The sequence below is a fragment of the Larimichthys crocea genome, chromosome VI, assembly GCF_000972845.2.
Source record: "Larimichthys crocea isolate SSNF chromosome VI, L_crocea_2.0, whole genome shotgun sequence".
NCBI classification, from domain to species: Eukaryota; Metazoa; Chordata; class Actinopteri; family Sciaenidae; genus Larimichthys; species Larimichthys crocea.
In genome coordinates this window covers 10,224,628-10,251,994 of record NC_040016.1, presented here as the reverse complement: position 1 = coordinate 10,251,994, position 27,367 = coordinate 10,224,628, and the positions used below count along the sequence as shown (strand labels likewise).

General features: G+C 43.9%; 2 protein-coding genes across 5 annotated transcripts; one reads left to right on the top strand and one right to left on the bottom strand.

Annotated features, from left to right (window-relative positions):
- The first annotated feature begins 85 nt into the window (after nt 1-85).
- Nucleotides 86-20,666, top strand: crocc (ciliary rootlet coiled-coil, rootletin). Of its 3 annotated transcripts, none has more exons than XM_019272766.2 (37): nt 86-232; nt 3,336-3,462; nt 3,555-3,700; nt 4,953-5,144; nt 5,230-5,313; nt 5,399-5,490; nt 5,587-5,752; nt 5,844-5,950; nt 6,045-6,272; nt 6,360-6,450; nt 6,598-6,678; nt 6,754-6,969; nt 7,250-7,449; nt 7,560-7,742; nt 8,290-8,434; nt 8,535-8,681; nt 9,048-9,278; nt 9,466-9,659; nt 9,742-9,869; nt 10,115-10,284; nt 10,399-10,578; nt 10,776-10,910; nt 11,027-11,170; nt 12,280-12,518; nt 12,601-12,760; nt 12,858-13,025; nt 13,116-13,539; nt 13,639-13,802; nt 13,894-14,014; nt 14,101-14,264; nt 14,717-14,932; nt 15,721-15,945; nt 16,040-16,189; nt 16,305-16,505; nt 16,907-17,038; nt 18,585-18,758; nt 19,729-20,666. In XM_019272766.2, the coding sequence occupies exons 3-37, from the start codon at nt 3,566-3,568 to the stop codon at nt 19,813-19,815; spliced, it is 5,874 nt and encodes a 1,957-aa protein (XP_019128311.2). In that variant the 5' UTR covers nt 86-232; nt 3,336-3,462; nt 3,555-3,565; the 3' UTR covers nt 19,816-20,666. The 3 variants fall into 3 exon arrangements, with proteins under 3 accessions (XP_019128311.2, XP_019128310.2, XP_019128309.2); XM_019272765.2 differs by lacking the exon at nt 86-232 and adding an exon at nt 2,653-3,067 and having other exon boundaries at nt 3,558-3,700; XM_019272764.2 differs by lacking the exon at nt 86-232 and adding an exon at nt 2,653-3,067.
- A 319-nt stretch (nt 20,667-20,985) lies between these two features.
- On the bottom strand, nt 20,986-27,279 carry mfap2 (microfibril associated protein 2). 2 transcript variants are annotated; one of them, XM_027279157.1, is made up of 9 exons: nt 27,176-27,279; nt 25,318-25,379; nt 23,629-23,676; nt 23,193-23,216; nt 23,011-23,082; nt 22,876-22,917; nt 22,702-22,789; nt 21,769-21,842; nt 20,986-21,674 (listed from the first exon to the last, which is right to left on the bottom strand). In XM_027279157.1, the coding sequence occupies exons 2-9, from the start codon at nt 25,346-25,348 to the stop codon at nt 21,571-21,573; spliced, it is 483 nt and encodes a 160-aa protein (XP_027134958.1). In that variant the 5' UTR covers nt 25,349-25,379; nt 27,176-27,279; the 3' UTR covers nt 20,986-21,570. The 2 variants fall into 2 exon arrangements, with proteins under 2 accessions (XP_027134958.1, XP_019123662.1); XM_019268117.2 differs by lacking the exon at nt 27,176-27,279 and adding an exon at nt 25,519-27,146.
- Between the last annotated feature and the right edge of the window lie 88 nt (nt 27,280-27,367).

Genomic DNA, 27,367 nt, shown 5'->3' with positions numbered 1-27,367 from the left:
GAAGCAGACAGTCAGAGCTGCATGCAGGCTGCAGGCTGAGTGAACTGGAAGTCCCTCCCCGGAAAAAGCATGGAGGAGGTTTCGGAACAAGGCAACGCAGCCTGCAAGCAGCAGCTGCTGGTCCATGAATAAGTGCTGTGGATGTGTGTTTGTCCGTGTCTCTGTGATGTTACAGCCGGCTCTGGAGAATGGACTGTCGGCCGGATAAAGCTCATCACACTGATCTGTCGAGGTGAGACTATAAATCTGATCCAGGGGAGTGGATGTTTCCACAGTGTGGATATCGCCTCTAGCGCGTTTTAGATTCAGCCTGTTAGTTTCCACAGCAGCGCGTTTGCTGCTGAAAAAATAAAGTATTAATCCGTGATCAGTTTAATTTGCTCGGATGCTTCACAGTTTAATCTACAACCCCCATCTTCCCTCCTCCTCCTCCTCCTCCTTCAGCCTCCAACTCCTGCAGACTTTTGAAAACTTGGGCGTTTCCTTTTAGGATGTATTTATATTTTAATTATAGTTCAAACTAATACAGTGTATTCTGGTGTGTTGGAATAAAGAGGAAGTCGGTGATGAATTAAAACAGTAGCCTTGTGTTTCTGCTGTGTCTGTCAAAGAGGAAGACGTTGAAGATAGTTCCTGAACAGAGATCACACTGTGCATTCAGCTCCTCATGCACAAAGCATTTAAACATACAGGCGAGCTGGAGTTAAAAAGTCATGAGCCTGGGCTCAACTCAGATGTGGTTTTGGTGGCAGAGATGAAAGATCAACAGGTGTGTTATTTCATTAAAGCTCACATCTCACACACTGAAATCAGTACCTGACACCAGCTGACAGGCCAGATGGGGGCGCTGCAGATGTTAGAGCCACTAAAACTTCATTATGGTTTTATGGTCAGGATAAATCTCACAGCACACAGAGAAACAAGTCATCACAAAGCAGTGATTATTTTGGGGCACAATGTTTGAATGACAGCATCTGTAATACATTATTATCAACATGCATGTGCATGAACTGTTATGATGTCTTAGTTCAAATATAAACCTACTCTGGAAAAGTCTTTTTTTTCTGACATGGTTAATTTTCTTTAAACAAAATAATTGATAATTTGTGTTCAGAATGAGAGTTGTACATGGTTTTGTGTTGGTCTGAGTGTGTGTATGTGTCAATATTTACATGTAAATATTTTAATTTCATACCCCGTCAGACAGATAAGTTGTGATGTGACGGTTAAGATCAAGCGTTAGGGAATGCAAGTAGGATGTGTGTGTGTGTGTGTGTGTGTGTGCGTGTGTGTGTGTTTTAAGGCCAGGCTGGTGGTCTGGTATTGACACAATGATCCTCTTGTCTGTAACTATGACAATCCAAACACAGAGTAGCACAGACCCCCTCGTGTTTAATGATTCTGTCATAGTTTACATTCACATGTCTGCACACTGCTTTTAAAAAATCAGACACATAAAAACAAAAAAATTGCACGATGTTGTTCTGAATTTGCAAATACGTCCATGTTTTTTTTAAACACTAACTGAACATTTAACCTAAAAAGGTTTACAACACCATAGAGTCAAGATTAAAAGACAATCTGTGGATGATAATAACCATGATGATGGAGTTCATGAAGTGTTGTTACGCTAACATGGGATTATTCTGATATATTTTTAACATGCTGCATATAATAAAGTTGCAGTGATGTTTTAATGGTAGAAGAGAATCACTTAAACACACCAACAGTGAAATAATAACATTCTTAAAGGTCCAATGTGTCTGATTTAGGTGGCTGTATTTATTTGGAGTGAGCCTGACAGTGAGTATCACTGTGGTTCCTCTTCCACATGTTACTGTAGCCCAGAACAAACAAACCAAAGACTGGCTACAGCGAGGGCGTTTTGCATCTTTTGTGTGTTAATAGCCACCTCAGTTTCTCCTTCATGTTTGCAATGGGAGGTTGTAATAATGAACTGACATGTTATACCTAATCTTACGGTTTGATATGTTGAACACACTAGCAAACAGTCGCTTATTCACACATTCAGCCGTCGCAGAGCAATATTCTAATCAAATTTGAATCGTGTTTCTGTACAGCTGATGAATAAAAGTCTAATATTTGCCAGCTTTTAGCTCTGTTTTTGGTCTCCACCAGCCACCGACATCAGCCTCTGATGAACATAGACTCTAACTCTCTTCGCCATTCGTGCAAGAAAATAACAGCAGAAAATAACACTGGGTGAGCATTGATAGTGAACAAAAAAATAAGTAAATCTGTGGGCCGGACAGTTAAACGATAAGCTGAAACTCTCTCTCTCTAAAGTCGGTAAGCATTTGAAGCTTGCAGCCCAGTTTTGCCCCTCAGGGCCTGCGAGCTGGTTTATCCGGCCCTGCAGCTAAAACTGAAGCTGCAAAGTGGGCTGTTGATTCACAGTGGGATTGACAGTATTAGCAACCTGCAGTGCTCACCTACCTAACTATAATTAATAGAAAAAATACTTAATATATATATATATATATATATATATATATATAATCTCTGTAATTAAATGATCAACACCTTATCTACTCTAAAAGAAAATGTAAAAAATGATGAAAGAAATTCTACCTAAAATAATAAAATTGGTAGTCAGGTTTTTGTCCTTGAGGGGTGAACTTTTTATTTTGCCTTGTCTTTGTTCTGTCTTTGTGGTGGTCTGGAGGGTTTTGAATGAGAGCAGTGAGAGTGGAGTATTGGAGGCGGAGGGGTGTGCGTCTTTAAACCCTCACTAATCCTGCTGTCCTCAATCTCTGCCTGCCTGTACCGGAGGAGGAGGCGACGGGACCGGACACTCTCTCTTCTCCTCCTGCGTCCAAACTTTTATCGTCTCCGACAGCAGCACACGAAACCAGCTCCGAGTTACGAACTTTATCTTCTTCTTTTTCTTTTTTTGTGTGTATATCCATGGAAAACAAAAGACGATCAGTTCAGCTTGTGAAGCTATTCAGTCGGACTTAATCCTTTTTAAATATCAGCAGCCAACGCGATGAGCGCGTCGGAAAACTCAGACTCGGACTCCAACAAACTGGAGTCAGTGATACAGGTGAGCTACACCTGCACCCCCCCTTTAAAACCCCACCATCGCTTATTACACGTGCAGTGATGTGACAAATAAAGCTGCTGGCTCGTGTGCGTGTTTGTGTTTTCATTACGCAGCAGGTGTAAGTGCTGTGCCACTTTCCACATCATCATCATGTTCTGGGTTTATTGTACATTGCTTGTCTTGCATGTATATGGAGCTGTTTTCTATATTTGCTAGAGCATTATGTCTCTAAGTGTCTCAAAGATTCTTCTTGTGTTTTGTCCATCAGAGGTTGGAGGAGAGTGTTTTGTCTGAGGAGAAGAGGCTGACCGTCCGGGGCCCTTCACCAGATGCTCCCCCTACATGTCTGCCAGCACGAGTACGAGAGATTGTCACGAAGAACCTCAGCGAAAGCTGTGAGACGCCTCAATCTACTCTTACATCATATCAAATGTTTGTTTTGACCCTTTTTTTTTTTGCCTAATTCTTGTCTCTCTGTCCCTTTTAGCAGCAGGAGCCATGTCCTCGGTCATGTCCCTCCAGGAGGAAAACCGGGTGCTGCAGGGAGAGCTGGCGAGGCTTGAAGACCTGCTGGCTCACAGCAGAGCGGACAGAGATGAGCTCGCAATCAAGTACGGTGCAATCAGTGAGAGGGTAAGGCAAGACACCAGGACAACAACAACAACAAACAACAGCTGATGACAAGGTGGAATAGACAGAGTAGAAACAGTGAAAGGAGAATTGGATGAGAGATGCTCGATATGACTGACTGATCAACGGCCATCATCTGCACTCTTTGTACAAAAAGCAAAAGTGCAAGATTCTCCCAAGGTTATGCACACCTAAAGGGACTGCTGTGGCACTGTCCCCCTTTTTCCCATTTCAGTATTTTCTTGCTCTTTCTTTGTCTGAGATTTGCTGGTCTCCCAGGTGATGGGGGCTGGAATGTACTGAAGTGGAATGTTGCCATGGCGTCTGTCACCCTGGGTGACTGTAAACAGGGGCTTCAGTGGAGACGAGTGGTGGTGTAATGGTGGGTGGGTGGGCGCAGCATCTCATTTTGGGTTGAACATTACTAAAGGAAGCACGCAGGTCTGCACCTGAAAACAAACGACGACACAGATTGAGTTCTGTTTTTTCAAAGAAATCATGTCTGTTATAAAACAAATTAATTAATTAGTATAAACCGATATCAAACAGCGGTGTAGGCTGTTTGGATGACCACATATGTGTTCTACTTTCAGTAACTTATAGAAAGTTCTCTGCGACTAGGCTTCGTTCTACTTTCTAATCAGCTAGTTTTTGTTATTTCAGTAAGTTCTAGATTCATGTACGCTGAAAAGACTGAGTATATGTAAAATATCAGGGAGGTAGTGGAGAAAATCTTTAAATAAAACTAAATTAGTCCCTTTAAATGAGGTAATTCTTCTCAAAAACTGTGCACTTCTATTTATAATTACACATAATGTTTGCATTAGTTTGCAATGAATTAAGTGATACACTACTGCGAGAATAACCATGTATGACCCTTTGTATCTATACTGCGAAGTTTGATCTTTAAGCTCCAGAGGAGTTGCTACCTGGAGGTTTAAAGTGCTGTTTTCAAGGTCAAGATTACACTTTCAATCTCAAATTTAAAGCCAATTGGACGAGAAGTCCTTCATTTGATTGAATCCATTTGATAAGGAAGATTGTAATTTATGATAGAAAACCCTCAGAACAGTTAAGTGCTGTTTTCAAAGTCTGAATGAACGTTTAATCTCAAATATTCTATGTATGTTGGGACTTACTGGAACAGTACGTGCAGTTATTCAGGTAGATTCACAGCATGGCAGTAATCTGTAAAATATGTTTGTGTGAGATTAAACATCACCCCCTACCCTTTTTCTGTTAATTACACCCACAGCTGGAGCAGGCGCTACGTTTTGAGACGGGCGACGGGGACCATGATTCACTGGAGTCACGCAGCTTCGCGCAGCAGAACGTTGATTTACGGCGGCGGCTGGACGAGGAGCAGGCGGCCTACAAACGTAAACTCACTGCGTACCAGGAGGGTCAGCAGAGGCAGGCGCAGCTTGTACAGAAGTTGCAAGCCAAGGTATTATTGTATTATTGTAGCCTTTAGTTGAGGTGTAACCATCCAGGCGTATTGCGAGTAAGTAATAGTTTTCCTGCGATTTCAGGTGCTTCAGTACAAAAAGAGGTGCGGGGATCTAGAGCAGACGCTGCAGGAGAGATCCCTAGAGCTGGAGAAACACCGGCCGAGTGTGAGTGATGTTTATTGATTGATTTATCCACACCAACATAAACTTTACACAAGTAACACTTCCACTATCTGTTCTTCTCATTTAGGGCCACAGTGAAACCTCAAACGGACGCCATCAGGATGAATCAAGCAGCAATCTGGAGGACGCTTTAATCCGTCTAGAAGAAGAACAACAGAGGTGAGGACATCACCTGTTTCTGCGTGCATCACGTTTGACTTACTCTGTCGATGTCGTCGTATTTTTCCCATGTGTGTTTTGTTGTTGTGTTTTCAGGAGCAGCAGTCTGTCTGCGGTGAATGCCATGCTGAGGGAGCAGCTCGAGCAGGCCGGTTTGGCCAATGAGGCCCTCAGCCAGGACATCCGCAGGCTCACTGCTGACTGGACGAAAGCCAGGGAGGAGCTGGAACAAAAGGAGTCTGACTGGAGGAGAGAAGAAGAGGTGAAAGAGGGATGCTTTAAAACGAAGCAGTAAAACATTTTAAATGAAGAAGAAAAAATGTGAATTTAATTGTTATTTCTGTCCCTCTCAGTCTTTCCACAGTTACTTCAGCACCGAGCACAGTCGGATGCTGATGCTGTGGCGGCAGGTGGTTGGCTTTCGGAGGCATGTCTGTGAACTGAAGAGCGCCACTGAGAGGTTAACATCAACAACGTGTAAAATGTTTGCCAAATGATGCTTTGACCACACTAACGTGTTCTTAACTTTTCTGTCATCCTCCCTACAATCTCAGGGACTTGTCGGATATGCGTAACGACCTGGCTCGGGTGTCCCACACTGCTCAGGTGTCCTGCTCAGGTCTGTCCGCCACCCTGCATAGCCGGGAGGGAGGAGCAGCTCTGACCCTGGAGCGTGAGAAAGCTCTCCGGGTTCAGCTGGAGCAGCAGCTGAGAGAACGAGTGGCAGAGATGATGAACCTTCAGACCAGAACGGACGCAGAGAGAAGTGAGCTCAACGTCAGGTCAGTGACTGTGTTCAGCTTTCTGAATGGAAAAGTTGTTACTGGTTAAACAGCATTTTTTTATGGAGGCTTTTTTAAACCTTTCAGGTTGTCAGACTCGGTGCGAGAAGGCGAGAGACTAAAGGGTCAGATTGAAGAGAGGGACAGAGAAATTGTCGTACTGATGAGGAGGCTTGAGGTGAGGTCAAAAATGAAATTAAAAACACACCAATGAGCCAAACTGTTGCATTACGTACATGTACCTGATGTCGTCTTCCAACGTGTATCACCATCTTTAGTAGTCGGTCTTGAGTCATTGATCTTCCTCTTGCTTGTTTTCCTTCAGGAGCAGAGTGATGAGACTGACATGCAGGTGATGAGAACTCACACTGAGACCCTGTTAGACACTCTGCGAGACATCGCTCAGGTAAACGACTACACACATGCACTCACTAAGATATCATTAAGATGTGATCGCCTCATTTTTATTTTCTTTTTTTAGTCGGTTCTGTCAGATGGAGAGTCGTCGTCGGAGGCAGACCAGGACAACTCTGGGGCTCCGCTGTTAGCGTTGATCCGTGGGTGCTCCCCACCACGCAGGCCGTCCTCCCCTCGCAGATCGTCCTCCCCCTCTCGGACCTTCTCGCTGGCTCCTCTTTCTGACGCTGCGCTGTCTGCTCTGCGCTCTGCAGTCACGAACAAAATGCTCCAGCTGCAGGTGACATGTCAATTTTCAAACCCTGCATATGATAAAGAATCACACACACACACACTGCTCAAGTAGACTACACACTGTTTTCTTTATTGTTTCAGACACATTGGTGATAGACCAAAACACAGGAACACTGTGTGTTTTCATAGTCATACTTTCGCAGTTTATTATGATCCATGTGTTTTGAGAATATTTGAATTTAAACTGTTATAGCGCCTTTCCAAAATCCAAACTGTCTACATGAATCAACATCAGTACAGCAAAGTGACTCCACTTCTATTTGCAGGATGTTCGAGGGCGTCTGCTCTCTACCCAGTCCTCGATGCAACAGATGCGGAAGCAGCTTTCAGAGACTGATTTGGCCAAAAGAGATGCAGAACAGAGAAACCAAGCTCTGCAGAGAGAGAGGGATGCTGCTCAGAGAGAGAAGGAGACCACGCAGAGAGAAAAGGACCGTCTGAAGCAGGAGAGAGACACACTGGCCAGGTTTACAGACAGTTATATCACCTATCACAGCCTGCTTCTGATCCTTAAATCTTGTGACTATAACTCTACAACAGACTGCTCTCATTCACACGTTGCTATGAACGTTTCAGCGAGAAGGCGAGCTTGGAGAAGACCGCGCAGGCAGCGCAGAGCAGCAACCAGATCCTGCAGATGGACTGCGAGAAGCTTCAGCTGACCGTGGTGTCCATACAGCGAGAGCGGGATCACGAGAGGGAGGAGAAGGAGGCCGCCATTCAGGAGAGAGACCGGGCAAAGGCAGAGACACAGAGAATGTAAGTAGGTTAACTGATACTGATTAAATGTGGACACTAATCCACAGTGTGAAGATGCTTACAGGAAGCATTCAAAAGATCTGCTTCCCATACAGAGAGATCTTCTTTTACACACTCCTTCTCCAGCTGCCTGATCTCCTTAACCAGTACAACCCCCAACATAGGTGAACAGATCTGATGTAAAGGTTTATGCGTTTATGCCTTTAGACAACAATAAGAGAAGCTTTTACTTTAAACTTTTTTAGACTTTTTGGACGTCTTTCATGACAAAATCTAATTAAATAGTATAAAACTCGACATTATTTCTGTGTATGTGCATGATGAATAGATTTAATAGCGTTATAATGCTTTTATAATGTCTGATCTTCAAGCATACACTATGTTTCATCTCATTTCTCATCATTTGGGAGGCTGCAGGGCTCAAACAGTGCACATGACAATAAGCTTTATACACTTTGAAGCACACACAGAGAGCCTGACTCTCTCATTAGTAGCCCTAAATTGTTATGTGTGTGTGTGTGTGTGTGTGTTAAATGTTTTGTTCCAGACAAAAGCAGTGGGATCAGAGCGAGAGTCGAGCCTCTGCCCAGCGTGGAGAGCTGTCTGCGGTGAGGGAGACTCACCAGCAGGGGGAGGTTGAGAGGCAGCTGCTGGAGGGAGAGCGAGCCCAACTCACTGAAGCGCTCGCTCGGGTAATAAAAGACAACTTGTGCCAGTTGTAACTTTTTTGCAGATGCAATATTCTGTGCGGAGTTTGCTTGAACTATTGTATGATGCTCTTTTACCCTCCAGGCTGAGAGCAGTAACGCAGAGCTCTCACTGCTGCTTAACAAGCTGCAGTCTGAGGATGCAGCTCTCAGGGACTCTCTGGCCAAGATGGGAAGCATGAATGAGGGCCTGGTCCAAGACAAAGCTGACCTGAACACCTACATACTCCAGGTTAGCTCATCTCAGCACCACAAGGGTTCAGGAACCAGCTGACATGATATATCTCTCTCCATCTACGTCTTTTTTGCATGTTCTGCTGTCTTGATGCAGTGGACTGTAAAAATAAAATAATAGGTGCACACTTTAGGACTTAAAGCATTCATGTTTTTTTTTATAATGTTGCACTTGACAATAAAGAGAAGTTTGAACCGAGGAAAAATAGTCAGATGCAGCCCTCGGCTAAGTGCATACTTACTACACAGAGCATACACAAATAATTTAAATTTGTATGGAATAAAACAATAAGAAAGCAGTAAAAAAATAACAAATTGTGAAGTGTAATAAATTCAGTGTTCCTCACTCTTCTTCGTCTCTAAGCTCGAGGAGGAAAAGGCCCTCCTGCAGGCTCAGAAACGGGAGGCCGAGCAGGAGAAGTTGACCATCAGAGATGAGCTTGTCCGGTTGGAGCAGGACCGACTGGAGCTGGACTCTGCCCGCATCACACTGCACCATTCACTGCAAGACGTCGAGCTAAGCCGGGTGGGGATGGAGGCAGAGCTCCAGAGTCTCAGGGCTGAAAGACTTAAGCTGCAGGAGAAAGTCACCCAGGTACATGACAGGTTATATAGTCCAACCTAAAAACAAATAAGTGATGTGAGCGCATTTAGAGAGACTTTTTATGTAGCTACAACAGAGTTTTAAAGATGGGAAGTGAATGACGCAAACATATTTCCAGGGAAGACGTTTTTTTAATGTCTTCGTTAAGTCTCCCACATTGTTTTCTTGTTTTTGTCAGCTGTGTGGTGAGGTGACCTCTCTGGGATCAGAGTTGAGTCTTGCTAGAGGAGAGGGCCAGAGGAACGAGGTAGCCTTAGAGGAAGCCGGTCGTAGTCGGGCAGAACTGGCCAGAGACAAAGCAGCTCTGGTGGTCCAGCTGACGGCGTCTGAGAGAGACAACACTGTCCTGTCAGAAGAACTGGCTGCTTTCAGGTGCGTGTCGTTGTCTGTCGGTGACGTGTATGTTTCTCACATGAGCCTGCGTGTTTTGTAACTCGTGTTCGTGACCCTGCAGGTCGGAGCGTGAGTCCCTGGAAACCAGTCTGTTCGAGGTGCAGCAGCAGCTCGTTCAGGTGGAGTCTCGTAGAGAGCAGCTGGAGACAGAGAACCAAAACCTACGAGTCCGATGTGAGACTGCAGCAGGTGAGTGACAAAGAGGCAAAAACGTCCAAAAAAACTGAGAGAGAAGAGGATTTTAAGGGAGGGAGTTAGATGAATAAAGCAGAAGAAAAGAAACAGATGAAAGCTATGATACAGATGTGCCTCTTTAAGAGCTACAATCTAAGATGTTTGGTATTCTGGGAAAGACAGTAATGTGACAGAATAAGAACTAATGGTTGTGTCCTGTGTTTCCCTCTCCTGGATGTTTTCCTCGATGGGATTTCCAGCTGAACTGAGGCGTCTACGCTCAGATGGGGAGAATATGTTGGCCCAGGCTGAGAGGGAGAAACAGGCTCTGATTCAGACTCTAAATGCTGCACAGCTGGACGCCCAGCAGGCTTTACGCAAGGCCATCTCCGAACATCAGGAGGAGGTGGAGAGATTGGTTTTAGAAAAGGTCAGAAGGTTCGGTGGTTTCAGTGTTACTGTCTGTGCCCTTAGACCTATTTTTGCTTTTCAGATAAGGCGCTGTTTAATCCGTGTTTCTGATCTCGGCTTCTCTGTCTTACAGGAAGATGTGCGGCACAGCCTGCTGATGGAGCATGAGGGCACTCTGAGGAAACTCAGGCAGGAGGTGGAGGATCAGCTCAACAGAGCCGAGAGAGAAAGAGAGGAGCTGCAGGATGAACTGAGGAGTCTCCAGTATGACAGAGATCAGAGTCTGCTGCAGGCTGAGACTGAAAAACAACAGGTTTGATCTGGGTTCAGTCATTTAGCATGCACATAGTTTATGACAAAAAAGAGTAAAGAAAATCCTTGTAATAGTTACGATAACGGCCTTTTTAGTGGTGTTTCATTAGATACAGTATAGAGACAGTGTCGGTCAGCTCTTGTACATCTGTTATAAGTCCCCCTTCTTTGTTAACCAGACCTTTTCTCTCTTCCCAGGCCCTTTCTCTGAAGGAGGCAGAGAAAACAGTTTTGTCTGACAGGGTGTCCTCCCTGCAGGCTGAGCTGTCAGCTGCAGCCTTGGAGGCCGAGCGGATGTCGAGAGAAGCAGCCCATTACAAAGAGCAGGAGCAGGTGACGTGACTTCCCGTCTATGCTAAACTTCTGTTATTGTTGAATTATCTAGTCTTATTCAACACAAATATGCACAAGGAACTAAAACCGACTTCCTGTTTTGTTTTTTTACACAGATCAGAGTCGGGGCTCTGACGAGCGAGCTACAGGAGATCCGCTCTCAGTTGGAGGACGCAGCTTCAGTTCATGAAAGGGAGCTCGAAAGTCTACGAGAGACTTGTGCCGATCTTCAGTCGCGTGCTGATGTCGCTCACAAAGAGGTAGATGGCGCTTGTTCAAGTGAGAATATGATGCAGTGTGAATCGGAGAGCACAGATCTACATCAAGGCTGCACACTTACATCCAGATCTACACAGACATGCAAGAAGTAAATAGACACCTTCATTCAAATTAAAATTAAAGGTGTCTATTTACTTCTCGCATGTGTTTGTACATTAATATACATGCAGTATCATGTAACGTAGACGTTCGAAAATAATCTACTGGGAAAGTGTGCACACATATAACGCAGCACTTTGCTGGATGACGTCACATTTTTAGCAAAAGCTGAGCCTGACTCGACCTGCATCGACTTTATTTAAATGAATGAGAGGGTCGAGTTTTTTTTGGGTTTTTTTTACAGAGGACGCAAGTCAGTCTGAAGTTCAAGAGATAAGAAGTCAGTTCAAGAAACTAAAGCTGCTAAAGTGTAAGCACTGAAAGCAGTTAAAATAAATTGTGCCTGAAGAGTGGAAATTGTAGTCGATATGCGATTACTGAAAGCAGCTGAGTTGTGACGAAATGATCAGTATCAGAAACAGGTTCATCGCCACAGTAAGTGTTCAATTACAGGGAATTTGCCTCAGTGTTTTAGTGTATAAAGGTCACAGTAAACAAAGTAAGAGAAAAAGTACTTTAAAATGTGAACGCGTAAAATGTGTTAGTTAAGTTTAAAAAACACAGATTCAGTCTACATCTGTGCGTGGATCTGCATCAATGTACATGTAGTCAAACATAATCAAGCGAGACATTCGTAATTAATTAGTAATTATTACAGAATAATAAGTGCTGTGACAATGAAATGCAGTTTTACATGTAACCGAAAGTTAAAAAAGCAGGACATTTCAGACTGATGTGCATTTGTATGAAGGTTATACATAATAATAAACAATAATGGGTAGATGTGAATACAGTATTTAAGTATAATCAGGATAAATTATCTTGTGTGGTTTCTGGATCTCCACCAAGTCTTGGCCAACATTGGCAACAAGGCCAAACCCACCACGGCTGAGATAGCAGCAAATGGAAAACAGACCTATGAGATAATTCACCACATTTTGACTCTCTTCGGTTACATCATCTTGTACCACACGTAACTTTCGCCTTCCAGCTGGACCAGTGCAGAGCTTCTCTCGCAGCCAACGAAGAGAGTCGAGACCGGCTGAGGCGGGACTTGTTGGACATTGAGCGACGTCACAACCAGACACAGGACGCGGCGGAAAACTACAGACGGGAGGCGACAGAGCTGCGACGCGGCCTCGGTGACGTCACCAAGGAGAGAGAGACTGTCAGCCAATCAAATAGTCAGCTGAGAGAGACTTTGCGAAGTGCAGAAACAGAGAGGATCAGGTAAGAACTTCAACGAATGTGACAGAAATGAAAGAAATGCAATGCTCAGAGTAGAAGTGACCGACTGTGTGTGTTTTTCCAGCGTGAAGCGGCAGTGTGAGGAGAAGGAGCAGAGGCTGGCTGTGCTGGAGGAGAACTTTTCATCCACACAGAAGGAGGTGACGGAGCTGCGGAGCTGCCTGAGAGAAGTTGAAAGGTCACGACTCGAAGCCCGACGAGAACTTCAGGAGCTCCGCAGACAGGTCAGGACACGCTGTCACAACCCCCTTCACACCTCTGTGACGTTTAGAAAGACACTTTATTTTACAGTTTTTTGTGTTGTGCTTTTCTTGGCTCCAGTTGAAGGTTCTGGATGGAGAGAAGGAGCAGAAAGGGAGGGAGGTGGCAGAGCTGCAGACTCGCCTGTCGCTGGACGTGCAAAGAGAGGAGGAGAGAGGGAAAGAGGCGTTCGCCCTCAAACAGAAGCTAACCGAAGCTGAAAAAGCTCGAGACTCCCTCAGGAAAGAGGTGAGGATGGAGGAGAGTCAGAAAACGTTTGCAGACTTGTGCTTCTGCGTACTCAAGTATCATTCTTTTATTTTTCTTGTCATCTTTCAGCTTTCTTTGACTCAGAAGCGCCTGGCGGAGTCTGAGTCAGGCTGGCGGGGCTGTGAGAGAGAACTGACCGCTCAGCTGCAGGAGGCACGTGGCTGCGAGAAGAAGCTGCAGGATGAAGCCAAGAACCTGGCCCTGCGCGCCCAGGCGGCTCAGGACTCTGCTGCTCAGTCCAGCCTGCAGCTGAGCGAAGCCCAGGGCCGACTGGCTGCCACAGAGGCCGAGCTGAGCCGGGCTGAGGCCGGGAGAAGGGACCTGGAGTTTCGCCTGAGCAGTGTACAGTCGGCACTGACGCGAACGCTGGGTATTGGAGCAGGCGGCAGGGGAGGCCGGGGGAGGAGCCCAGGGGGGAGCTCCACTTCTCCAGGCTCTATGTCACGCCACCACAGCGTCTCACCCCTGCGCTCCTCGCTGTCGCCTCCGAAAGGTAATCATGAAACATGCAGCTTTACCTCTGCCTCAACATAAACTGTTTCAGATATTTACGCAAAGCGCTTACAACTCTTTATTTTGTATTTTTTTACAGAATTTCAAGTAAGCACACCTGACAACACTTTAGGATCTAGTGCTGCATCTCCTGAGAGAGGGAATACGCCGCTGCCTCTCCCTCAGCCAGAGCTGGACCCCGACACACTGCGAAATGATTTGAGAGACTTCCTCCAAGAGCTGCGTGAGGCACAGAAGGAGCGGGTAAAAACCACAAAGCAAATATTCAAAAATAATTCAAGGATATTTGAATGTTTCGTATGGGTCAAATCTATGTTTATGGCTGATTTTGAAGGATGACGCCAAATGCCGACTGGGAACTCTGCAGCGGGAAATGGAGGAGCTGACGGGGGAACGAAACTCTGCTCAGAGTCGACTCAGTCAGCTACAAAACACCTTACAGGAATACCAAGAAGGTAAAAGTCTTGTGATTTGTGCATGTAGTTTCCAAACCAAAAAAAACCCCCAAATGATCTTAATGTGTTGATGTGTGTGACCGTAGGGAAGCGTGGAGTGGACGAGCGTCTGAGCACCACTCAGATTTTACTCCAGCAACAGGAGGAGGCAGTGAGGAGAGGAGACAGAGAGAGGAGAGCTCTCACCGACAGGGTGAAGGATTTAGAGCGAGCGCTGCAGGCCACCGAGATGGATAAAAAACACACACAGGTACACACACACATTACGTTCACGTATACACACACACACACACACACCATGTATTTGTATTGTCCCTTGCACAGCAGTGACCACTAATCTGCCACGGCCACCATATGGCAGCGCTCAACAGTAGAGCCATGTCTAAAACAAGAAGCTGTTTGGGAATGTAATAACAACAGATGCCACACACACAGTGTTACATCTCTTGTGGTGTCCCATATGTCTGTTTTTGATACCAGAACCATTAAATAATTCAGAGACGTGTTAAAAAAGCATTTGAGACACCATTTTTCAGAAAGTTTCAGGAGGATTCACGAAGAGACGAGTAAATTTAGAGCTTTGATGCACCCGTGGATCATCTGTGTCTGTAATCTGGGTTTCCATTATACAACAACTGCTTTCTTAACATGCACCGGCCGCTCTCGAAAAAAAGGATCTCTGTCCTCCCTCCATCTGTGCAGGATCAGTTAAATAAGCAGCGTGCTGCTGAGATGCGTCTGGAAGCGGAGAGGAAGCGTCTGCGGGAGGCGCTGGAGGCAGCTGAAGCCCGGGCCACCAGGGTGGAGCTGGTGAGGCGCAGTCTGGAGGGGGAGCTGCAGAGACTCAAACTGAGTCTGGGAGACCGAGAGGCTGAGAGTCAGACCTCCCAGGAGCGCCATGACTCTCTGCTGAAACAGGTAGAGCAGGCTCATACGGAGTCATTTAGTTTTCACATCCCTGAGTGCTTAATTAGATTATTTGCTACTTTAAATATGATGCTGGAAATACTTTATTATCAGGGGTGTGTAATGTCTAATAAACCAAATGATTGGACAAAGAAACATTTAGACCAAATGATGATATAAAGTGAAAAGTCAGGAGATCACCAGCGTTATTACTTAATACTTATTATAAACTTTATAAAACAAACCACAATAACAACAAACTAAAAGCCATAAAACTACAGAAAGAGAGTCATAAAATTCAGATTGAAATTATGATTTAAAAGAAGATAAAGAGTTTGCAGTCCTGTTCTCCTCAGGCAGGTCCATAGCCCTGACTGCTCTGTCACCTTTGTGCATATACCTGGACCAACGAACAACCAAGAATGATGCCTTCGAGGATCTCAGGGAACGAGAAGTGACACTAAATGATCTGCTAAATAACACGGGGTCTCTCAGAGCTTTATAAGTAATCACAAAAATCTTCAAGATCAACTTAACCGCCAGTGTAAGGAAGCAGTGTGATGTGATTATGTTTCTTTGTCTGAGGCAAAATCCTGGCAGCAGACTTTTGAATGACTTTCTAACAATTAATAGCACATAAATGGGAAATTACAGACTTCCATCTGTCCATTTTCCATCACCACTTATCCTCATCAGGGTTGCGGGGGCTGGAGCCAATCCCAGCTGACACTGGGCGAAAGGTGGGGTACATCAGGCAGATCATCACAGATTTACATATAAATTTGATTTATTACCTACAGGTGGCAGAAGGAGAAGTCTGTGCGTCTCTGCTCCAGAGGGAGGTGGAGAGACTGAGCCAAGCTCTACTCAAAGCACAGGAAAGTGAATCTTTACTCAAAGAGAAAACATCTTCTCTCAAAAAGAGCCTCCAGGAGGCAACGGCCTCCCATGCCAGCACGCAGAGTCGCCTGGCTGCTCTGCAGAAGACATTAAGTGTGGCTGAGCAGGACAAAAGGCTTCTACAGGTGAGTGAGACTGAAGGTAAAAAAAATTTAATAATCCTTTAATAATGTGAATAAAACCTGGACAGCCATGTGATGATTACTCTGTATCATTAAGGACCGAATGGATGAAACGCGGGCATCGTTGGTGGAGGGGAAGAGGAATATCGCCACAGCCACTGAGCACGTGCAAAGCCTGCAGAGTGAGCTGCACCAGAGCGAGATGAGACGAGAAGAACTGGAGGCTGAGCTCAGCAACACTCGAGAGGTCTGCAAACATCTGCCCCAATGAAGAGACATTACATCTAGCTGTACCTGTGACTCCTATACATTAACATTATCAAATCTCTCTTTGCCTGTGATCTTTGTGTTTCCTCCGTCAGGCTCTGCGTCAGCGCTCGACCAGTCTTGCAGAGGCTCAGCGCAGCGCCCAATCAGCTCAGACAGAGCGGGCCACTGTAGAGGAGCGACTGCGTGGGCTGCAACGAGCGGTCGCCATGCTTGAGACCGAGAAAAAAGATGCTGAGAGACAGGCTGTGAGGCTGGAGAAGGACAAGAATGCACTGAGGAATACACTGGATAAGGTCGGCACTGTCTTATCTCATGCACAACAAATGTGAAACTTGTTTCATCCGGTCATTTCTTTACAAAGAGCCACTTGTCAATGCAAAAGTTCATGTGCGCTATGGAAACTTGTTGGGTTTTACAAAGGGTAGACGCAAAAAAAGCCTAGTCTAGATGGGTTGGATCAGAACATAACACACAAATATCCATTTTCTGCTTATCTTTATCGGGGTTAATTGACCATAGGTGTGAATGTGAGAGTGAATGGTTGTTTGTCTCTGTGTGTCAGTCTGTGATACCGATAAGGATAAGCAGTGATGGAGAATGTATGGATAGATCTTTTAAAATAAATTTGGTAAGGATCCACTTTTAGTTGCATGCTTTATGTTGCTTACATTTCTATAAATGCACCTTCCATTAGGTTGAACGTCAGAAGCTGAAGACCGAAGAAGGCAGCATGCGGCTGTCCGCAGAGAAAGGCCGCTTGGATCGCTCTCTGAACACGGCCGAGCAAGAACTGCAGGAAGCACAGCAACAGATACTGATGCTGCAGGTGGGGAGCAGCCTCTGATCAAAGCTAAACTGACAGATTCATCAAAAGTGTAATAAAGGCCTCTCAGAAAACCTCTTGAAGTTTTCCCAAACTGCTGTTCGCAGAGGGAATGTTGGCGACGCGGCGTTGTTTTCCTAGCTGCTTCACACCTCAGAGTGAACGGCCTGGAGTCCATCATGTTTCACTGAAGGACAAAGCCAAACACATGCGTTAACAGGCCATTCACACCTTTTACAGCGAGACAGATTAAGTCCATAGTTTGGGCTTAATACCTTTTTTGTGGTCTATAAATTATTTTCCTTTTACTTATTATTAAACCACATAACCTTCAGTCAAAGGACTGTTTACATTCTGCGAAACTCTGCGTCATCACTGACTTGAGTAAAGAGGGATTTTGTTTGCACGAGAAAGAGGTTTCATGAGAAAAACTTGACATTTTCTTTGGTGAAGGTTACAGGAGGTAAGCCAAGTTAATTAATAACTCACAGGAGACTTTGTTACACGAGCCAAAGAAGATAACACCAAAAACAAAAGGTTAGACCAAACCTCTTGAAGAAGATTTGTCACAACTATTGTTTTGTTTTTTTCATTTACCACAAACATGCTATAAAGAAGCAAATGAATAAAGCTACGACAGGATTTATAAGAATTCTTAAAGAGTCATTAAAGGCTGCTTTTTCCCAGCTTGCTGAAGTTCTCACCAGCTAAACCAGTCATTAGCTACAGGGTCTTACAGCTGCATAATTAGTCTTCATTACTCTTAAAGTATGTCATCTGTGTCAAAGAAAACCCCCTCTTGAACTCGAGCTGAAAGTAGAAAGAACCCGTAAGCATGCTGAAGGTTTCTCTACAAGGGGCTATCAACCATTTGTCGGAGGAGCTTCTCCAGACCAATAAAAATCACAGATGTCCGTTGTCTCATAAATGTGAACAACAGATTTGTGATGTTTACTCGTCCGTAAATGCTCTGACTAACTACCTGATTATTTAGTGCTTGTTAGGGAGGATGTACTTCTACTTTGCTGTTTTAATTAGTCCAAACAAGTTTGTCAGGTCTGAGAGCGTCATAAATAGAGACACACACATATATGTGTAGATATACAGTATATAATTATTATTTCCAGTTGTCTGTATTTAGTCGGTCTCCATGTCATTTCATGGTCATGATCCACTTTTTCCAATTCCTGCCAAACATTTTCAAACCATTTCTTTTCCCTGGAGGATCAGCTTTACACCAACTTCTTGCTTTCTTTGCCAAGTGTCGGTACATCACAGCAGAGTTGTTTTATCCTAAAATGTCTTTTATGATTCCAGAAAGGTTTTAAGTTACCGCAGCTCCAGAAAACATGTGTATGGTTTACCTCCATGTCACCACAGAGCCTCAAACATGGTTATTTGGGTGGTTAGCAGTCTGGTTTTGATCTGGTGTGTTATGAAAAACCAAACCAGAGACTCATGATTCTTTAGACGTTTAGACAGATTTAATGTCCTCTTCCTCTTTGTTAAGATTTTGGTCTGTGTGTGTGTGTGTGTGTGTTCTGAGCAGACTCAGCTGGCTGAGACGGAGCAGTCACACAGTCTGTGTGAGAGTCTGGTGAGGCAGCGCGACGATGCTCAGCGGGAGTCGGAGAGACTGAGGACCAACTTCAGGGACATAGAGCGAACGCTGGGCACCAGAGAGCGAGCTCACCGACACAGAGTCAAAGGCCTGGAGGAGCAGGTACACAACATCATGTGGTAGTCAAAGTTTAGCAAAAGTCTTTGTCAAGTTACACTTTTCATTCCCCGCAACAATGAATGAGCTGGTCTGGGTCTGATCCACATCATGTTTAGTCATTTAGCTGACGCTTTTATCCAAAAAAGGGATACAATGAAGGTACAGTGCAACTAGGACATGTTAGTGCAGCAATAAGTACTGTGACAGTACTAGGGGGATAGATTTAGCAGAGGTGCTCTCTGAAGAGCTGGGCCTTCAGGAGTTTTTTAAAGGTAGAGAGGGACTGGTAGGACGTTTCACCAATGAGGAAAAACAGACAAGAAGAGTCTGGATTGCCTTGAGTGAATTCATTAGAGGAGCACAACAGATGTGAGGTAACATAAGCAGAAGAATAAAAGTGAAAAATTCAGCAGGAGGGCACAGCAAGAGGCTGATGGACTGTAACCAGCACATAAACAAGGCCTTAAATGCTGTGAAGATGGGCAGCCCTCATACACTGCACTGCAAGTCATGGAGGTATGTTCAGTTGTTTCCATTTCTTTAAAATTATTCTTCGATGGGACAGCTGAAGTCAGATAGGAAACCAGAGAAGGGGAAAGGACCACAGGCTAGAGTCGAACCATACATAAGGCACATGCCTGAAAAGTTAAAGATGAATTTGAATTATTATGGCCATGACAATCGTGTAGTGAAAATTTGGTATTCGGGAGGTAGGGCAGATCGTCCATTAATCAGCTGATCGGTCCAGATGATTGTCTCCTCCAGTCTGCATGTCAAAGTGCCCTTGAACAAGATACTGAAGCCCAAATTGTTCCCAAAGTGTGCACACTGATGGTGTGTGAAGGTGTATGTATGGTTACCTCCCAAAAACTGATGAGCAGTCATGAGAAGGGTGCTAAACAAGTACAGTGCATCCTCCATCTGCAGTGGTATACTTAAAAAAGTACTTTTGTCGCCCTCTGTGTTACTGCAGGTGTCCACCCTGAAGGAGCAGCTACAACAAGAGATAAAACGGCGGCAACCTCCTCTTCCATCCTCCGTATCGTCAACAGGGAACTGAGAAGCATCTAAAAAACCAGAAGCACCAGCACACTATACGTCTAATCCAGGGAAAATCCACTGATCATGAATGTCTGAAAGCAATATTTACTCCTAGAAACATTCCTTAAAGTGTTCATAGTCTAACACTACTGTTTAAAATTTTAACGTGTTGTACTCTGCGACACTGAAATGAACACCGCTTGACATGTTGACGGCGTTTTATTGATGTTTTGTACAGTGAAGAACACTTAACTCGAGCCGCAGCACAATGACAGGCGAGGGAGCGGAGCGATGTGTCTCAGCAGCTGTGCTTAAAACGCCAGCAGCCTGCTGATTACTGGCAACCATCTGTACTTGATCCTTGCTCAACATCTTCCCAAACTTCCTGCTCTTATTCAAGAAGAAACCCAAATCACCGCAGGATTCCCCTCCAGACAGAATCTGGATGTAGTGCAGGAACGAAAAATCTGCCAGTTGTGCAGCTTGGCTTCGATTCCTCCGCATTTAAATTAACAGTCGAGGACACTAAGAGAAGGAGAGCAAGGTCTTCGCTGTGTGCGAGTGCCAGGAAACAAACAAATTGAGCATAATGAAGGAGCTGCACTGTATTTTCTCTGAGAGGCAGACGCAGATTTTACCGATTGTGTGACATATAGACAGTTTTACAGCAGTAAAAAAGTACTGCATTTTAATGATATACTTACATATGTGTTTTTTATTAGATAATATGAGTTTTACTGTGTGTACATACTTTTTACTTACTGTATAAACGCTGACAGACTGATGATTAATAGCAGCAATATGACTTGTATGGACGATACACATGGAAGCCACATGTTTGCAGGAGAATAAACTGTGTGTGCACCATAATTCATGTCTTTCATAAATACCTTTCAACACACTGAGCTGCAGCCTCAGATTACATTACAGCCATTACAGCGATGACTCATGTTTGACTCAATCACACATTGAACAGCTGTAGTAAAAAAATAAAATAAAATAAAAATAAAAATAAAAAAAAAGTTTATTTTTTTTTTCTCAGTCTTTATAGTGACAGTTTTACAAAGCAGTAGTACAGAGGCCGTTTGTGAGATTTTTTTTTTTTTTTTTTTTAAAGCACTTGTTGCCACTGGAATATATTTATATAAGCTTGCTGCTTGGTTGCTAAGCACAGATCCAGGTGGCAGTAGTACAAAAACTGAGGTCACTCGCCACCTGTTTCTTCACACATCTCACGATCTTCAACAATGAGACTGTTAGGCGGCTGGATATTGATTCGTTCTGTCAGTGATGTCAGTGCACACAGTGGCCACCGTTGATGAGTTGATCGTCACGACAATGACTGCTTTTCAACACAAGTACAGTAACATATCAACAAACACAAAGCATGAGATTAATACGGTACAATATGCCAAAAAATAATAATAATAATAGTAGAAAAAAGATGTTCCGCAGTTTTTATGTGCATCTCTAATAGTTTTTATAGCACCAGTGTGATGATTTTATAGCACCAGTGATTCATACAATCATCAATGTTCTTTGGAGTATATTTATCTATACACACAGGGTCTACTGTGCAGCCATACATGTGGAAAGACAAAGATAAACAGAACAACTTCAAATGTAGAAGTGCTTTTGGCACAGGAGTAATGAGTCGTACAGGAAGAGTCAAAATGCAAAGTGAGGAGAAACTTCGAGGAGGACAAAAGGATGAGGATGTGGGAGAAAAGGCGGCAGTATCTGGGCAGGTAGCGTCCCTGATCTCTGTACTCAATCAGCAGCCACCACAGCTCTTCCCACAGCTTCCTCCTAGTGATGAACACTGGCCGCTCAGCGCTGCCACGCCACAGCGAGAGAACTGATCACGACACAGGTCCGCTGAACACACACAAGACGCAGAGAGGAGTTCAAATAACTCACACACACACACATATACAAAGAAAAACACAAACACAGAGTACAGTGAACTCACCTCTGAGCAGCTCTTCATGTGCACACACAGTCCTCACGCAAACCTCCTTGTTGATGACGTACACCCGTCGCAAACTTAATGAAAAACATATGCACGAGTTAGACTGAAAGGCTGAGGTGCCAGTTAAGGAGGTAGTTTTGCCAAAAAAAATTGCAAACAGTCATCTTCAAATCAGTCAAAACTTCAAAAATACATCTGGAAATATTCTGTATTTCTCCAATAAAAAGCTCAAAACCAACAGGAATTGATCAACAATTAGTCTGTGTGGCCAAAGCTTGATACAATTACAATACTCCACTGTTGTCCAAATGATCCACACGGTTACACTGACTGACGTGTTGCTTTATTCCAATAAACACAATATGCATCCACGGCTGAAAATAGTGCCCAACAAAAGCACTATTTATTCCAGGTTAAGTAACGTTTAGTAAAAACTGCACTGCTCATCTGGTGTTTTTTAAGAATTTACATCACTTTACTTCAGGAGGAACCAGTGGGTCTGGGACTGAGAGCCGCAGAGAAGTTGGGAGGCATTAATCATGAGATTTGTTGACAGGAAGAAATATCCTTATCCTTGCTTTTACTTTTGCAGGACAACCAAACAGTGATTGTTTTTATATCAACACTGTAGAAACATAAAATCTCCATCCTGCTTTGGCTAAACAGTGTCTACTTCTATATTTACCTCACTGATGTATACATTTGAGCTCTCTCTGTTTGCAATCGATCACACTCACAAGCTGTTTGTGCAAGGCGACTTGTGCATTTGGAGATGTTGTAGAAGTATTTTCAATGGCTCAGATGGAGTTACAGCAAATGACTCACAGTTTGTTTGTCCTGCAAACTTCAGAGAGGTTTTGACTTGGAGGTAATGACTGGGTTTTCACGGTGGGGTGCTCATTTAGAAATAATTTCAGGCCCTGTGGTACGTACCTGTAGAAGCAGAGACTGTTCAGGCACTGCTTGCATGGCTTGTGAACAGAGTAGAGTCTGGTGCAGGGGTACTGCTCCTCTCTGCAATCTGGAAATCAAACACACATAAATCATTCCACTCCGCTCGAACTAAACAGCTGATTATCTGCCCTCTTTTCTCCAGCATTTTCTTACCAAGAGGGCCAGGCTCTGTGGGCTCTGTCTCCAGATCGGACTCTGGAAAACAGATTTACAAATGAGTTCTACATCCAATGCAAACTAGTCTTAAATATCATGACTCAGACAAGGAGGAGAGTTCAGCAGATATACCTGATTTTTCTGGACGGACCACTGGATCAAGTCGAACTTGCTGCTGGTAGGTTCCAGGAAAAGGTTCAGACTCTGGAGAGGAGAGGAGAGGAGAGGAGAGGAGAGGAGACGCTTTCATAAAATGATGTTTAAATGCAAATGTAACATCATGGGACATTTCTATGAAGCTGAAAATGCTTTACCTTTATAATCCAGCCCATAGTCCTCTGTGAAGTCATAAAATAAGCAGGAGAGGAGAAAATGTTTCATGACATCAACATTGTGAAACCAATTACAATCAGTTACTCCCCAAACACACAAAGAGCACTGAAACATATAAAATAAACCACCTGCATGCCAAAACTGAACAAAATGAGCTGTCTGAGAGTGTGTAATCCATGACTTCATGTGCAAGATGTTTACAAATAATAACATACAGAGTGGCCAAAGTGCTATTTACACTGTGACAACAGTTGCTATGCGGGTGGTAAACAACAATCGGAGGAGGAGAGAGAACTCCTCGAGGCTAGGTGACACATCAGAGGACAACGAGAAATCGGGAACAGATGTTGCAGAGCTCTGATATAAACCGACGCTGAGCTGGAACAATCAAGGCCAATACACTCTTAATGAACTCACCCAAATAGTGAACAGGTTCCTGGTACTGGGCCTGGGCGAGCAGCAGAACTGTTGACATTTCAGAACAATAAAGTAATCAAAGATAGGCCGATGAGTGAAATGAAAGGGGAGGAAAGTCTGTAATTATAAGTACTCTGAGTACTGTAACTGAGTAGCTTTATCGTGCACTTTTAATGTTTTCGGGAGTCTAAAATCGTAGCGTTCTGGTTTTATTTTTGACTTTTAAACTCAAGTTTATAAAAGATAATGAAACTTTAAGATGGCACACAAAGCAAGATGCAGACCAGTGAGAATGTGATGAACAAAGAAATGACACACTTTTCTTATTACAAATGAAATGTGGAACTGATAAGAAATAAAATGTATATCCCATAATCAGTTCAATACAGTCAGCGGCTTTGCTGCTACGTCCTCACTTGGTCTGGTATGACCAGTTACAGTGGCTTCTTTCGTTCTCTAATGTTTGCATACATAAGCTAAAGATTGTGTAACCTGACATTACGTGCAGCTCGGTGCTACCTGATGGCCACAGTTAGGAAAACGATCATGCAAAACCATCAAAATTAAAAGACATCACGCCACATTTCTCCAGTGCACACAATGCTTTTATTCATTGTTAGTGCGTCTGTGTCACCTTTATCCACCTATATGGAGTTCTTACATACAGTTCATTGATCATGTAACTATCAAATCACCAGTGATACTAAGTATATAAACTTTTCAGCACTGATGACAGTGCCATTGTTAAACTATCAAGTCTTAATTTAGCCAGTAAATGGTTTTCAACTCTCATTTATCAAATTATTCTTCTTTAAAAGCGACATAGTATCGTGTGTGATGTAACCACCGTAAAATATCTTATAATTGGGAACAAACTGCTAAATACAAAAACAGAAAAAAGCGGGGGACTGGGAACATTGTTAATCCTGCTTTCAATATTTAATTTTAAAAGTTCATTCTCATTGATTTTCGATATAAAATCACCTCTAATCATCAGTTTGGCCTACAGTTGTTGTTAAAGCAAGGCTACCACTACTAGTGGCCACCAGTAAACAATTAAGATAACTGAAAATGTTAAAACAGAGAGTAGCACAAGTAGAGCAGTGTGGGTTGAATTGAACCAGGGTGTGTTGGTTTTAAATAAAGCATTTCATTTTCACCTCTGCATACAGTCGTCTCACTTTAAAACAACTATTATATAACTTTTGCTGAATAGAGACAACTGTTCAGCAGGCCCTCGCACTGAGCCTGATACTGGGATAATGGAAAAATGTGCTAATAGAGCCGTAATGTCAGTAAAACTGACTTAGTATTGTCACTGACACAACAATATCTAGCTTACATTTGCTAAGAATGGCTGATTGTGTGGCAACCTTACTCTGGCAACAAGACTGGAGGAAATTACAGTCTGTCACATAACGCCCTTAAAGCCACAATGTGTCATTTTAGATGCTTTGGTTTTCATCCGGATGAAATTAATTAAACACAGCGTGGGGATTGAGTTTAGCTGTGTTGCAAAGCAGATTTTGTCATCTTTGGCCAGAGCCAGGCTCGATCTTCTCATCTAAATCCCAGCAAGAAAAAAAAGCATCCTTTTTAACTTTGATTGTAGTAATAAATATCTATTTTAAATAGAGAAATTTAAGATTTGAAACCAGGTTTGCCCATAGAGGAATATGTTGCAGTTACCTGGCATGCAGATTAGTAGGAGGACTCTCATGGTCACTCTGGGAGGTAGACTGACTTGAACACTGGAAGGGGAAGATGAGGAGAGTATCAACAATCAAAACAGAGCAACATGAAGAGGAATGAAGTGCTTGGTGAGATATTCGTTTGGTCTCCTCTCTTTCTCCACCCCTGTGCCCTCCGTCACCCCCCCACTGTTCTCACCTCCACTCTCTGCCCTCCTTCATCTCTCACCCCCGCTTCTTCTTCCACTGGCCTCAAACAGCCACAGCAAGTTATAAAAAAATAAAAAAAAGAGGGGGAGAAAACTCTGACAGCAAGAATGTGGCACGTCTGTCTTCCTAAGAACAATCCCTCTGTTTTCCTACTTTTCCTCGCTGCAGCAGACAGTCTCGGGGCTGCATTCCAGGAAAAGAAACAGAGGACCCCTCAACCCCACCCCTCGCTCTCTGGGTTTTCTTCATCCCTCCCTCCCTCCTTCTCTCTGTCTGTCTCCACATCCTTCATTTCCCTTCTGTCGCCCTCACTGGTCATTTCCTCGAACCCCCTCCTCCTCCTCCTCCTCCTCCTCCTTCTCTTTCTCCCTTTTTCTTTCTTCTTCACTCCACCAAGCAAAAGAGCCTCTCAGGTTGAGTGAAAATGACATGTGGACAGAAAAACAGGAACACTGACACCATCACAGACTGGTAAAGCAGATTAGTACTTGAATGAAACCCTGGATGTCACAGTGTGAAAGTGTTACACACAGTAAAATCCATTACCTTAGCTTCCTGCAACACTGACTAAACTACTTTTCCACTTTGTGGAAAATATGAATGCTCCTCCTCTGCTGCAACTCCGTGAACTATTTCATGCACACAGCACTAAGCGGTTAATTTGGACCTCTTTTTTTTCTTTTTTCTTTCTACACACTCTTTCTCTCACACACTCTTTGTATTACTGCATGCAGATTTTGATGACTCCACAGTGGATGCAAAGACGTGACTGAGACGGTGTTTGCACAAGTTCTGCATGTGTATCAATAAATCTGTGAATGTGTGTGTGTGTGTGTGTCCCTGTGTGTTTGTGTACCAGCACACACACACACACACACACACACACATTCTTCTTGTGCATCACAGTGGCTATCGGAAACCATATGTTTTCACAGCACACATCTGGGAGCGATTAGCCTCCCTCTCCCCAATTGAGTCCTTCCCTTCCCAGCTAGAGACCCCCCCCTTCTTCCCCATAATACACACACACACACACACACTCATTAGTAAGAGTTTCTGAGGACAGCTACAGGAGGTGCACTGCTGTCATCTATTTTACGCATTTTGTTTTTGTGCAACTATGACAAATAAGTGAATACATAAGAATTCAAAATCAGCTTTCCATGTGCCCTCATCGACCCCCATCCTTTTCAGTGTGTGTGTATGTGTGTGTGTGTGAGTGAGTGAGTGAGTGTGTGTGTGTGTGTTTCGTTTTCCCTCTTGGCACCCTCTCTCCATTGTAGTGCCATTACTGCAGGCTGTGCTGTGAAGTCCCTCCTCCCTTCTTCTCTCCAGTGAAAACACAGGACCACATGTCAGCTCTCAACAGCCATTAACATACAAGCAAATTATCCACAATTATTCGGTCTACGTTGAGCAGACAGATAAGGATGCTTTAATTATAGACAAGGCTGCATGAAATCTGTGCACAATCACATCACATCTAGTCACTTTTTCCCCCCTCCATAAGTTCTCAGTACAAATGCAATTCAAGTTAAGTCTTATTAAATATCTGAACCAACATGTGCATGAAATAAAAACAAATAAAGTGCATTTGAAAAACCAGAAAAAAATACAAACTCAAAACTTTTTCCAGAGTGTCTTACCTAACTTTGATTCAGTTTGCTCCGACTATCCTCAGCTCTCATGCGTCCTCTGAGTGCAGGAGGACCTCGCAGCGCCACATTGTACCACCCCGCATCTGTAGTCTCCTCCCCGTCCAGTCAGCCTCCAGCCCCCGGTCCCAGTACCGACCCGCAACAAGACCAGGGTGATCTTGGCTACCGACAGATACCGTG